This window comes from Hippocampus bargibanti, linkage group LG11 (genome assembly GCF_051943395.1).
Source record: "Hippocampus bargibanti isolate YZ-2025 linkage group LG11, ASM5194339v1, whole genome shotgun sequence".
Lineage (NCBI taxonomy): Eukaryota > Metazoa > Chordata > Actinopteri > Syngnathiformes > Syngnathidae > Hippocampus > Hippocampus bargibanti.
The window spans coordinates 21,828,104-21,841,967 of record NC_142744.1 but is presented as its reverse complement, the minus strand read 5'-3'; the positions used below and the strand labels follow the sequence as shown (position 1 = coordinate 21,841,967).

The 13,864-nt window shown below is 42.4% G+C and overlaps 1 protein-coding gene across 1 annotated transcript in view; it reads left to right on the top strand.

Annotated features, from left to right (window-relative positions):
• The window catches only part of egfra (epidermal growth factor receptor a (erythroblastic leukemia viral (v-erb-b) oncogene homolog, avian)), an 86,339-nt gene that overhangs the window by 37,422 nt on the left and 35,053 nt on the right, over positions 1–13,864 (top strand). Inside the window, exons 2-7 of the mRNA XM_089007423.1 lie at positions 5,903–6,054; positions 6,555–6,741; positions 6,812–6,946; positions 7,021–7,089; positions 8,066–8,184; positions 9,018–9,159. Coding sequence (XP_088863549.1) covers positions 5,903–6,054; positions 6,555–6,741; positions 6,812–6,946; positions 7,021–7,089; positions 8,066–8,184; positions 9,018–9,159 — 804 coding nt within the window. The remainder of the gene's footprint in view (positions 1–5,902; positions 6,055–6,554; positions 6,742–6,811; positions 6,947–7,020; positions 7,090–8,065; positions 8,185–9,017; positions 9,160–13,864) is intronic.

Below are 13,864 nucleotides of genomic sequence, written 5' to 3'. Positions count from 1 at the left end.
CGAGGCAGCTCCCTCATAAAGGAAGAATGTATTTCCCGTTTCCAGCATTCAGGATATCTATACCTCTTAGAAACCCTCACTAATCTCCAAGTCAGTCGGTCCACTGCAGGTCTGTAGAGGGCAGTAATGTGCATTGCACATGAATTAACAGCTGGACCAAAAGACAGATGGTGATGTTTTGATGTACTGTTGTAGACAGGACCTCTTAGAAGATGAATATGTTGTAATTCTTCTGATTATTCAACGATGCAATTTCCTGTCAGACTGAAGTCACAGGTTACATAATGCTAATGCTGTTGACTGACAAATCAACAAGAATGGCAGTTAGCATCTCCTTTGATTATGTACGCTATATGTTTTCACATAATTGAATGACTGGCCTCTGGATGCAGCATAATTCAATTGCAGCTCGCGGACAAGAGGAAGCACTCCACTCATAAAATGAGCTTGGATTTCAATGCGGACTGGTTGTCCAGAAGAAATCATTGCACAGCTTTTGACGGCTTATTGCGTGTTTGTTGAAACTTATCAAAGCTAAGGTTTGAATTTATCGACTTTCATTGTTTTGTGTTTAAATGCGTTTTGCACGAAATGTAATTTAGACCGAGAAACTATTTATTACCCACATAGGCTGTGTTAAAAATGAGCTATTCAGTTATCTGGCCGCTGAAGCGTTTCCCGTCAATCTCCCAGTTGTCACAATTTGGTTTTGCTTGATGTATTCACTTGGTGAGTTAAATCCATTTTGGGTGAGAGATGGAAGAAGATCAGATGAATTGACACTACTTGCATGTTGCCTTGTTTGAAACTTTGTAGCAATTCCTTGTAATATTGTAGCCATACTCTTCTAGAATTATGACATCTTGAAGGTCAGGACCCTTTTCTCCAAAAACAATCACACCCCAAAAAATCGTATTAATACAAATGTATTCATTGAAAATAAAAATGATTAAAAATGGAAATGGAAAATTATTATTTATTTTGAGATAATGATCGACAAATTAGGTTGTTCACTGCACAAAGGAGCGCAATGAATCGACAAATTAATCATACCTCTTTTAGTATGACAACTTTATTTTCAGAACGTTGTGTCATTTCTTGAGATATCTTGTCAGCCAAATATCATAATTGAATGCGTCATTTTTTTATATTTTGTAAAACAAGAAAAAGCACAATTTTTGAGAAGACGCATGGATATTCTCAGTGACTGAAATCATGTCTGCCCAGACGCCCGGGGCGTGCAGCTTTTACGTTGGGCATACAATTTACAGAACGTGTCTGCCCGCGTGGCCGACAACTTTTTCATGGAAAAAAAAAAACTAAATATTTTTTTTTCAAATCAAACGTTTGCTTTATTCCGATTTGGAAATCTTTGTTCGGTTTGGAAATTTTGGAATGTCAGTTCGTTTGGCAATTTGCATACTCGGCAGCCAATCAAAAGTAACGTTGTACTTCCGGGTGCATTTGCAAATCATTTTTCAAAGTAGACGCACAGAGAACACAAGAAAAATGGATATGTGGTTAGGAATCAAGCTAAAATCTCAGCCCCAGAAAAAAGATTCAAAAGAAGCTAACAAAATTTATGATGCTACAAAACGTATACGTACATTAAATGCATTGTGGAAAGAGAAGTTCATGTGGCTTGTCGCAGACGACACAACGGAAACATTGCATTGCGCAACATGACGAACAGTGTATGGACAAACGACAACTGGAGCAAAATCATCAGCAAGGGATATTTACGATAAATTAAGCAAAGGGAGCATTTGTAGTAGGTACATCAATTACTTAATTTTAAAGTGTTGTTCTGTTATATATTCTGATTTTCAATCCTTAATACTTTGCAACAATGTTTTTTTGTGATTCGTCATCTTATTGTGTTTCAAGTTGTGAAAAATGGGGCAGGCAACTTTTCAGAGTTGCCTGCCCTGCCCTGGTGTCCGCTAACTTTTTGTCATGAATTTCAGACACTGATATTTTTCAAGCGGTCTTTTTCCTTCAAATTCCTTGTTCATCCATTCACACGCACGCGCATGCTCACACACACACACACACACACACACACACACACACACACACACACACACACACACACACACACACACACACACACACACACACACACACACACACTGACGGACCTTGTCGCCTTGATAAACAAAAACCGGTACTTGGTCCACAGCAATGTCATCCAATGTAAGTGACCCATGTGATTTTACGATTAATCATAGCAAAGATGGTTCGCTTTATCATCTTGGCTGCTCACACACTCAGTAATCTCAATGCACACATGCTGTACAAGGAGCCACTCCTTGCCTCGGTTGCGTTTACCTCCATGTGAAGGCAGCACAGCGGCAGGAAGTTAAGCAATGGCTAATTTGTAATTTGTCTCTGTTGCTCTGCTACTGAAGTCAGTACAAGCCCTGCCCATGTACTGAGTGTCAGGTAGTTTTGAGTCAAATGTGTATAGTGGAAAACACCGTGTTTCAAATGCAATACAAGCCCCTGTTTTGTACTCGCCGCGATTGCGCAAACCTGCAACATATACGCAACGTGTTTTTGAAGGTACACTAGCGTTCTATTTAACCCTATTTTTCCCTATTAACATTACATTTTTAAAGCACTTGAGCAACAAGAAATAAAAATTTGTGGTGTTAAAAAACTTGTGAAATAATAATTAAAAAAAAACGTCTGGACAGTAGGGATATATATAGGGTCAAAACTACCAAAAATTTTAGTTTGTCTCTTAGATAAGAAGCGAAACGTCCGACACATTCAAAGAAGTACAGATGACAGCTGAAGAAACCTTCTCATCGATGGACCCCTCCTGTACGACTGAGAGCTTCCACAGACGTAATAATAAAAAAGTTAGTCAATACTAATATTACAGCCTCATTCCTTGAATGAATCAAATATTTTCTTACTTTATTTTCACTTTTTTCATGGGTGTGCTTTATTCTCAAAAGTTGACAGTCTCTGAATAAACAAGCATGACTTTTAATGGAATACAGTATTACCAAAATTGACGACATTGAATCTGCTCCACAGTCCATGGATCCCACCAACTTCTTCTGATATACAGGTACAAAAAGTACCCGATTTACAACACAACCAGAGATCACGAACATTGATATTTAAAAATGTAGCTTTCATATAACCAGTCTCAATTATGCTGTGTTGCCATGTTGTGCATCCGTTGGATCCAGATGTGTAAAATCCAAGCAGTGAGGCAAGCTTGCAGTGGCCTATATGTTGATACAGTCTGACCTTGTTTTGTTCCTGCCGACCTAATAAGGAAGTGGCTTTATGGTCCCTGGCTGCTATCATGCTCTTTACCACCTGCAGGGCCCGTTTTGAATTCAGGTACGCCAAGCAGAGGTGGCTATGCTTGATTTGCCCCCTCCACCAAAACACACACACACTAGCACACACACACACACACACACACACACACACACACACACACACACACACACACACACACACACACACACACACACACACACACACACACACACACACACACACACACACGCACGCACGCACGCACACACACACACACACACTTACAGTTGCGTGTGTTGACATCACCCGGTTCGCCCTGTCATTTGTCGTAAATCAGAAAAACATAATAATTGGAGAAATCAGCTATGCCGTGTGTATGGTACATATTTATAGTGGTTATTGCAGTTTGGCTTGAGGATGTATTACAACACTAATTGCACCTTGCGTGGCGCCTGTAATTAATTTAAAGCTCTGGAGTGTGCCTTCAGTTGTCGTGGACAGTTGGCCCGGTTCGTCTCAGCAGGGGCTCTTCGGGAGCAGCTAATGAGGAGGGAGAGGAAGGATGACGGCAGGCAGATGTTGAGATGACCTCTGCATTCCCACTGATTCAGTGCAATGCAGTTCTGTGCATATGCGTTTTAGATTATCTAAAATGGGGTACACACATGCTAACATCAAGGCACATTTGAGTGTCCCCCCCACTGAACCTGTAGAATAGGCTGGCAGCCAATGCACATTTTTAGAATTGAGTAATACACCAATTATCTCGTAGTGGTCTGTGACAGAAAATTTCCCCATTGTGGGACGAATGAAGGTTTTCTGATTCAGATTTTTATTCTGATTCTGATTGGATTGGATTGGATATGCCTTTATTAGTCTCACAGTGGAGAAATTTACATTTCACAGCAGCAAAGTGATGAAAGGAATGAAAGTAGAAAAACGAAATACATGAGCTGCTGGAAAGGCAGCCACTCTCGCGGCGCCGTCTTGAAGTCAAAAGAACAAAAAAAAACTAAATAACAAATAATATTGTCATATTATTTGTTATTTAGTTTTTTTTTGTAGAGACAATATGACAAAACAAAGACACAGAGAGACATTCATTCTTCAGGACTTGCTGTACTCTCTTTGTGACTTCAAACTGACTCCACATTATACTAAAATTAAACACATTTTTCAATGGAAACCCATTGTTGTTTTTTTTTCCAATTTTGTGTCAATTATTAGGAACCTTTTGTTTTAGTCATTGTGTCTTTTGTCCACTTTGTGGTTTGGCAGTCAAGTGCGAACATGTTGTGGAATGCCAATTGGGAGACTTTAAAGTATGGAAGTGCCATGATTTCCAGTGCATATCTGGAAGAGTCTTTGCTGGCGCTTTTTGTAGAGCTATACATCTCCATTTTAAAACTGCTAGCCAAGGAAATTCATTACACAGATACTAAAAATGTCTGTTGGTTATATAATATAAGTGAATGTATGGCAGTATCTGTTGCTGGCAGAGGGGCCTACATAGAACGGGGTGATTCTCGCCTTATATCGGACAGAACTCGCCGGACCGGCTCATGCTACAATGGAAGAGTCATTCAGCACTCATAATTTTTGAGACACTGTTGGTGTATGTGCCTGTATGTGAAATGTCAATGACTGATAGCAATACAGGTCATAGTCATGAGGTGCATCAGAATCAGAATAATGTTTTTGGGCTATGTATGTGGAACATACAAAGAATTTTTCTCCGGTAGTACAGGCTACACTAACATCATCATACAAAAAGTCAAAATATTTTGAATAAACTGCCATATTCCCTGGTTGACATGACAAATATGTATGGAAGGACATTCCATAAAAAATGTACCATTGTGCGGTGGTACGTACCACCCAATGACAGCTGTGAGACAATGTGTATCAAGCAGAGCAAAAATGATCTGTGGTAAAATGTAGTACTAGTTGTAGGGTTAGTGCAAAAATTCATAAAGTGAACAGTAGCAGAATTTATGGTACAACGAGTGGAGGTTTGTTTCTTTGTGCCCTGCAATTGGCTGACACCCCGCCTACTAACACGAAGACAGCTGGGAAAGCCTCTAATCCGCAACCCAAATGAGGAATAGGCAGTTCGGAGAATGAATGAATGAATGAATGAATAAACAACAGCAATTTTGCAGATGTCCTTGAGCGCTTTATAGTGTCTAGTAATGTTGAATATAGGTCATTGACAATGGTTTAAGTTAGTACAGAGCTGGAACTACAATGAATATAGTGGTAATGCTGTTCAACAGGGTTATACAATACAATACTAATTATAATAATAATTGATTTATACAGTGCTTTAACAACAGCTGAAGCTGTAACAAAACGCTTAACATGGACAACTATCATATACAGGAAAGTATATGAAGTAAAAAAAGTAAAGTAAAAAGTAGCCACAAAGATAGTAGAAAGCACCAGGGAATACAAAAAAAGATGAAGTCGTAATCATGCTGACTGAAATGCCAAAGAGTACAAGTGAGTTTTGAGGTCTGTTTTAAAGATGGGTAGCTGGGGGGCTTGCCGAATGTTCGGTTGTGCAAAATGTAATTGCCCCATAGTTACAAATGTTTGTTTGTATTTTTCCCGGCAGTGTGCCAAGGCATCACCAACCGCTTGAACTTACTGGGGTCCAAAGACGACCACTACTTGAACATGGTAAAGACCTACAGCAACTGTACTGTGGTCCTGGAAAACCTAGAGGTCACTTACATGGAGGAACACCGTGACTTGTCCTTCCTCAGGGTAAAATCATATTCTTCTGCGTTAATTTTACCTATCTTCATAGCTTGAAAGCTCCCCCAAAAATACAATTATTGAAAATGTTATCCCAGATAATAGTTTCCCCCCATTAAAAAATATTTTAAATTTGTTTTTCTTTAATCTCAAAAAAATATTTATTTTTTTCACGTAAAACACTTACTGTATTACTTTCTTGATCTAACTATTATATTTGGATTCAAATGTTTTTCATTATTCTCCATAATTTCAGACTTAAACCACAATGATTCTTACGTCTGTGTATCAGTCATACAGGAATGGTCCATCAATGATTCTATTAATGAATCACTTTTTTTATTATTATTAGAAGAACATATGATAAATGGGTTGAAATGTGGAGCTGAAGTTTTTCAGGAACAAAAAAAAATCATCAATAATAGTAGAAACAAAATTAAAAAGGACACCCAACCAACCACTTGTGGTTATCAGAAAGCACTTTAGTATATATTTTTTTGCTTCTATAGACGATAGAAGAAGTGGGCGGCTACGTGCTCATCGCACTCAACACCGCATCCAGGATCCCACTGGATAACCTGCGCATCATTCGTGGCCACTCGCTGTACGAGGGAGGCTTCGCGCTTACCGTTTTGGCCAATTATGACAAAGTCTCGGGTCATGGCACCAGTGAACTCCTTCTGAGCAGTCTCACAGGTGTGTGCCACCACATTAGCACCTTGTCTTTAAGAACAATCACATCATTCTCAATGTGTTTTTTTTTTAGAAATCATCAAAGGGGGCGTGAAATTTGGCAACAACCAGCTGTGCAACGTGGAGACCATCCAGTGGTACGACATCATTAATGAGGATAGTAAACCCAAAATGGAGCTGCCATCCATGGCTATCAACTCCCCGCTTTGTGAGTAATGCACTGTTGAGTATCATTCATCATTAATTAGGGCAGTAAGAAAATGTTTCTGCTTTTCCCTGCAGGTAAAAAATGTGATAAAAGTTGCTTCAACGGTTCTTGCTGGGCACCCGGACGCCAAAACTGTCAAACTTGTAAGATGACTTCTCTCATTCACACTGACGATATGAACAAAATATCAAATATCATTATTCAGTGTCTTGAGATCAATACTGTATAATGCAATCAGGGTCCGCCCTCAAATACGACTGCTAGATTGAAAACATCCAGCCATCCATCGATTTTCCAGATCGGTTAATCCTCATTAGGGTTGTGAGGATTGCTGGAGCCAATCCCAGCCGTCTCTGGGCACAAGGCAGAGGACACCCTGAATTGTTTGCTCGCCATTCGCAAGGCACACAGAGACACCAACAGAGACACAGAAACAACCATGCGGGCTCACAGTCACACCGAGGGGCTATTTCAATCAGCATGCCATGCATGTTATTGGAATGTGGGAGGAAACTGGAAGACCCGGAGAAAACCCACGCTAGCCTGGTGAGAACTTGCAAACTCCACACAGGGAGGCGGGACGGGGTCTTGAACTCACGACCGCTTCATGTTAAGTCAGCATGCTAAGCACTCAGCTACTTTGACTTTTCATGACATTTTTGTCAGAATTGTCATCAATATTCAAGATATGTTTGTTATGTCCGGAGGAACGAGAGGAGAAGACTTGCTTTGTCACAGTCTTTATTGTGCCGCCATGTTGGTCTACCTGCGGGCGTGTGGCCACCACTGCTTTTCGACACTGTTGCAACGTTATGTAGCAGTGTGACATATGCTACAATGCTCAATTTTAGGGTCCAGCGTGTGTCTCAATCAATTAAGAATGCCCCAGCCCCATATCCGGCTGGGCCAATGGTGAGTCTGGCTTTCATTACCATGTGGGTGGAGTCTGAGTCTGGAGGAGAGTAGTTACTAGTTTATAATAATGTATCCAATTTAGATAGCGCTCATCTCGACGTGGGACAAAGCAAAAGTTAAAATGGTCTATTTTAAATGAAAAGGTCCATTTTAAATGCAAAAGGCTTCTTGTGACATTTTTCTTCATTGCGCTCCTTTGTGCAGTGACCAAGCTAAACTGCGCTCAGCAGTGCTCCAAGAGATGCAAAGGACCTTCGCCCAGTGACTGCTGCAATGAACACTGCGCTGCAGGATGCACGGGACCACGTCCCACCGACTGTCTGGTTAGAAGATTATGAGGCTACCTTCACCGTTTATTCGGGCGAGATTACAGCTTCCGTTATCCAAATAAAATGACCGCCCCCATCTCTAAGAGGTATTCTTAGAGATGGGGGTGATGGGGCTAGAGATTATTTTTTTGCATTATAACTTTATTTTCCTTTCTTTCCTTTCCTTCCAATCTCCTTTTATTACTTTGCTGCTGTGAAATGTAAATTTATCCAGTGTGAGACTAATAAAGGCTCATCTAATCTAATCACCGTAAAAGCAAATTTATTGTTGTACGATAAATATTACAAAGAAAAGTATAATAATTATTCTAAAACAACTACATTTTTGTAGTTTAGCACCTTAATTGTATAACAGAGGCTGGAAAAAAATATGTAGGATCACTTCATTGTATATATATATATATATATATATACAGTAAAGTCTCGTTATATCGATATTCAAGGGAGTTCGAAAAAATATCGATATAACCGGGACTATCGATATATCCGACCCTGTTTGCATGTAATTTTCTTCGTGCGTGCATAGAAATAGTATCGATATAACCGGGACTATCGATATATCCGATATCGATATAACGAGACTTTACTGTGTGTATATATATATATATATATATATATATATATATATATATATATTTCGGTGAGGGCCCTGCTGTTTTATGTTCTCTGACGTGAGGCCAATTCTCTGAAAAGTCCCATATTAGGTTATTAGTTGCGTTCTTCACATTTAGCAGCAGTAGAGTGCGCAGCCGCAGCCTGGGGAGCGTCGAGGCCAGCACGGAGGAATGTACTGTTTTTATTAAGCCTGCGCTCTGTTTGTGTTGCAGGCCTGCCGGGACTTTCAGGATGACGGGGTGTGTAAGGACTCCTGCCCGGGCCTCATGCGCTACGACCCCAACCAGCACCAGCTGGTACCCAACCCGCACGGGAAGTATAACTTTGGCGCCACCTGTGTCAAGAGCTGCCCCCGTAAGTGCTCCTTCTTCACTATGACAGATCGGTACAAAGTCCGCATCACAGCAGACGCCGCACCGATCCGCCTGTCGATCTCTGCCTCCCCCTGCCCCCATTTGTGAACATGACTCCCAGATACTTAAACTCCTCCAGTTCGGGCAATATCTCCTCCCCGACACGGAGAGGGCACTCCACTCTTTTCTGACTGAGAACCCTTGTCTCAGATTTGGACGTGCTGAATCTCATCCCAACCGCTTGAGAGTTGGAGAGCCCCGCTTGAAGGCCCCAACAATATCACATCAAAAAGCAGAGATGCTATATGAAGCCACGAAAACGGGACCCTTCAACGCTTCAGCTGCGCCTAGAAATTATGTCCATAAAGTTTATGAACAGAATCAGTGACAAAGGGCAGCCTTGGCGGAGCCCAACCCTCACTGGAAACAATTCCGACTTACTGCCGGCAATGCAAACCATGTCACGTTCCGGCTGGCGACCAACGGGTGGCACTTTCGGCACAACCTGCAGCTGCACAGGTGTTGGTCGTTTTAATCAGTGGCAGTTAAAAGGACTCCCGGCATGACCATTCAGTGTCAGGTCATTGTTTGTTTCACCCTGTGAGGTTTGTTTCATCTTGTCAGAATTTTACTCATAATTTTGTTTGTGACTTTGTTTTTTGAGATTTTGTTCCTGCTGGGTTTATTTAATACAATTTGTCAAATACTCCCTGCTCCCCCCCTTCCTGCCTCCACCACCTCGCAAATCGTGACAAACCAAATTCTGACATCGGTCTTATAGGGACCGAACGGCCTGTATCAGGGCTTGCTGTACACCATACTCCCGAAGCACCCTCAACAGAACTCCACAAGGGTCATCGTCAAGTGGGACTCCTGACACTGTCTATTAAATGTAGCCTTATTTTTCTTGTTGGCACCTCTTCTGTCTCCTGGCTGGGCCTTTTCTCCTTCCCAAAGACATTTTCCAAATATGTTTTTTGTTGTGTTTTTTTTTTTTTTTTGCTAGCACCTTGGTTTCATTTTAGCGATAACCTATCACGTGACCGCGAAGCACGCCTTGACCTGCATCAAGCATGATAAAATGTTAAACGGATGTAACAGAGAATCTGGTCAAAGTAAAACACTGAAGTAATGTAAGTTATTGATTCTTTTTGTGCGGCCTGGGACCAAACCACCCATGCACCGGTGTCGGTTGGTGGCTCAGGGATTCAGGTGGTCGCTTTTGCAAGTCTCATTCATTCTTTTTTTTTTAAGAGGATGACTTCTTTCAAGAAGAAGAAATAATACTAATACTAATACTACTACTAGTACGAATAATAATAATAATAATAATAATACAGTAAAGTCTCGTTATATCGATATCGGATATATCGATAGTCCCGGTTATATCGATACTATTTCTATGCACGCACGGAGAAAATTACATGCAAACAGGGTCGGATATATCGATAGTCCCGGTTATATCTATATTTTTTCGGACTCCCTTGAATATCGATATAACGAGACTTTACTGTAATACATTTTGTCTCAAGCGCCTTTCAAAGCTCTCACCGGTATCGGTTGGTGGCTCAGGGATTTGGGGGGTCGCTTTTGCAAGTCTCATTCATTCTTTTTTTTTTTTTAAGAGGATGACTTCTTTCAAGAAGAAATAATAATAATAATAATAATAATAATAATAATAATAATAATCATCATAATCATCATCATCATCATCATAATAATACATTTTGTTTCAAGCGCCTTTCAAAGCTCTCAAGGACACTTTACAGTCACAGACCAGCATAGATACAATAATAAATAAAATACAATTATAAATAGAATACAATAAATAAAATACAATTATAAATAGAAACAAGAGATAGAGCTACACAGAAAATGCAATTTTAAATAGGTGGGTTTTGAGATGGGATTTGAAGATGGGAAGAGAATCAATCAAAGTCAAAGTCAGCTTTATTGTCAAATATGCTAATATGCATGACATACAGCACAGATGAAATTAATGTCCTCTCGGACCCAGGGTGCAAGGCATGCAAGGCACGAAGAGGATCTGAGGGAACAAGAAAGAATAAAAATTTGAAGAAGGTCAGATAGGTATGGGGGGGGCAAGGTTATGGATAGCTTTAAATGTATAAAGAAGAATTTTAAAGGACAACCGACGTCACTTTTTTGTTTTTTTAACTGACACCAGAAAAACTTTTTATAGCATCTAAAATTCCCCAAACAAAGTATGATATTTTTAGTCAAATGCAAAACACCAATAAAAATGACTTAAAGTGTCCAAAATCTGCAAAAAATTGAGCTGCGAATTGTGCATTTTCAGAAAGTCCCGCTCCAGTTCGTGACGTCACGCCAAGACGTCTTGCATTGCTAGTGAATCAAAGCAATGGCTTCAGATTCGGAGCTTTCTTGTTACACATCCAGTTATGAATATGATTCAAATAGTTCTGAAGAGGAAAGCATACATGTTTGCAATCGATTAAAGAATATATTTGTGCCATTTGTGCCTCTCACCCAAAAAAAAGAGGCACAAAATGGCGACCTCCTGTGGCCACCTCCGTTTCCACAGGCTGATAAATTCCTTATGCATACAAACCCTCCCCCCTCCCCCCTCTCGGAAGAGCAGACCACAATATGGTTTATCTCCAGCCTGTGTACAAACCCCTTGTCCAGAGGCAACCAGCTGTGACCCGCACGATCAAAAGATGGTCCACAGAAGCTGAAGAAGCTCTGCGGGACTGTTTTGATTCAACCAGGTAGGAGCTCTTTACTGAGATTCATGGGGAAGACATTGACTCACTCACCAACACCATCACAGACTACATTAACTTTTGTGAACAAAACACCGTACCCACCAGGACTGTGCGGTGTTTTGCCAACAACAAACCATGGATTAATCCCGACATAAAAGTCCTCCTGAAGGAGAAGAAAAGGGCTTTTGTGTCGGGCAACAGAGAGGAACTGAAGGCCGTGCAGATCCAACTGAGGAGGAAGATCAGAGAGGGGAAGAAGGCCTACAGGATGAAAATGGAGGAGCAGCTGCAAGCCAGCAATGTCGCTGGTGTCTGGAAGGGCCTGAAAAACATCTCAGGCCACAAAAGCCCAGTGACATTGAACGAAAAAGACAAGGACTGGGCAGATGAACTCAACCGCTTTTTCAATCGGTTTGACAAGACGCCAGCCGCCCCCGGCCCACCGTCAACTTCACCTGTAGCTGCACCTGCACCAACTCTCACTGTGGCCTTACCCTCCCTGCCCCCTCTCACGACCAGCTTTCCACAACCAACATCTGCCCTCCCAACCGTTGCCACACCCTCAGCCGCCACTCTGCCTCCTGGTTCCTGCCTGTCTGTCACAACTGCGCAGGTGAGGAACCAACTGAGGAGGATGCAGGTGAGGAAGGCAGCAGGTCCGGATGATATCAGTTCCCGACTCCTCAAGACCTGCTCCGACCAGCTGTGTGTCATTGTCCAGCACTTGTTCAACCTGAGCCTGAAGCTGGGCAGAGTTCCACTGCTGTGGAAAACGTCATGCCTGGTCCCAGTGCCCAAGATTGCCAACCCCAAAGAGCTCAACAGCTACAGACCGGTGGCGCTGACGTCTCACCTGATGAAGACGCTGGAGAGACTGCGACCGCTGGCAAGCTCATCGCTGGACCCGCTACAGTTTGCCTACCAGCCCAGCATCGGTGTGGAGGATGCCATCATCTACCTCCTCCATACGGCGTTGCTGCACCTGGAGAATGCTGGGAGCACGGTGAGGATCACATTCTTCGATTTCTCCAGTGCCTTCAACACCATCCAGCCAAGTCTACTGGGGGACAAACTGCGGCATGCTGGAGTCGACCATCACCTCACATCCTGGATTACAGATTACCTCACAAACAGGCCACAGTACGTGAGAGTAAAGAACTGTGAGTCGGGCAGGCTTCTCTGCAGCACCGGAGCGCCGCAGGGAACAGTCCTGGCTCCATTCCTCTTCACCCTCTACACCTCGGACTTCAATTACAACACCCCAACCTGCCACCTTCAGAAGTTCTCTGACGACTCAGCTATTGTCGGCCTCATTACAGAGGGAGACGATAGGGAGTACAGGGGACTGACAAAGGACTTTGTGGACTGGTGCCAGCAGAATCACCTCCAGATCAACACCGGGAAAACCAAGGAGCTGGTGGTGGACTTCTGCAGGAAACAATCCTCACCTGCACCATTGAACATCCAGGGTTCAGACATTGAGAGGGTGAGCTCCTACAAGTACCTGGGTGTTACTCTCAACAATAAACTGGACTGGACAACAAACACGGATGCCCTAATCAAAAAGGGACAGAGTCGCCTCTTCCTCCTCAGGAAACTGAGGTCTTTTGGAGTTCAGGGGTCACTCCTAAAGACTTTCTATGACTCTGTGGTGGCATCAGCCATCCACTATGGCATTGTCTGCTGGTCAGGCAGCATCACCACCCGAGACAGAAAAAGACTGGAGCGCTTTGTCAAGCGGGCCAGTTCTGTCGCGGGCTGCTCGCTGGACTCTCTAGAGGAGGTGGGCAACAGACGGACGCTAGCTAAACTAAAAGCTATGACGGACAGCCCCTCCCACCCCCTCCTGCCCATCCTGACAGCTCTGGGTAGCTCCTTTAGCCAGAGACTATTACACCCGCGCTGCAAGAAGGAGAGGTACCGCCGCTCGTTCCTACCGACTGCTGTCAGGCTTCA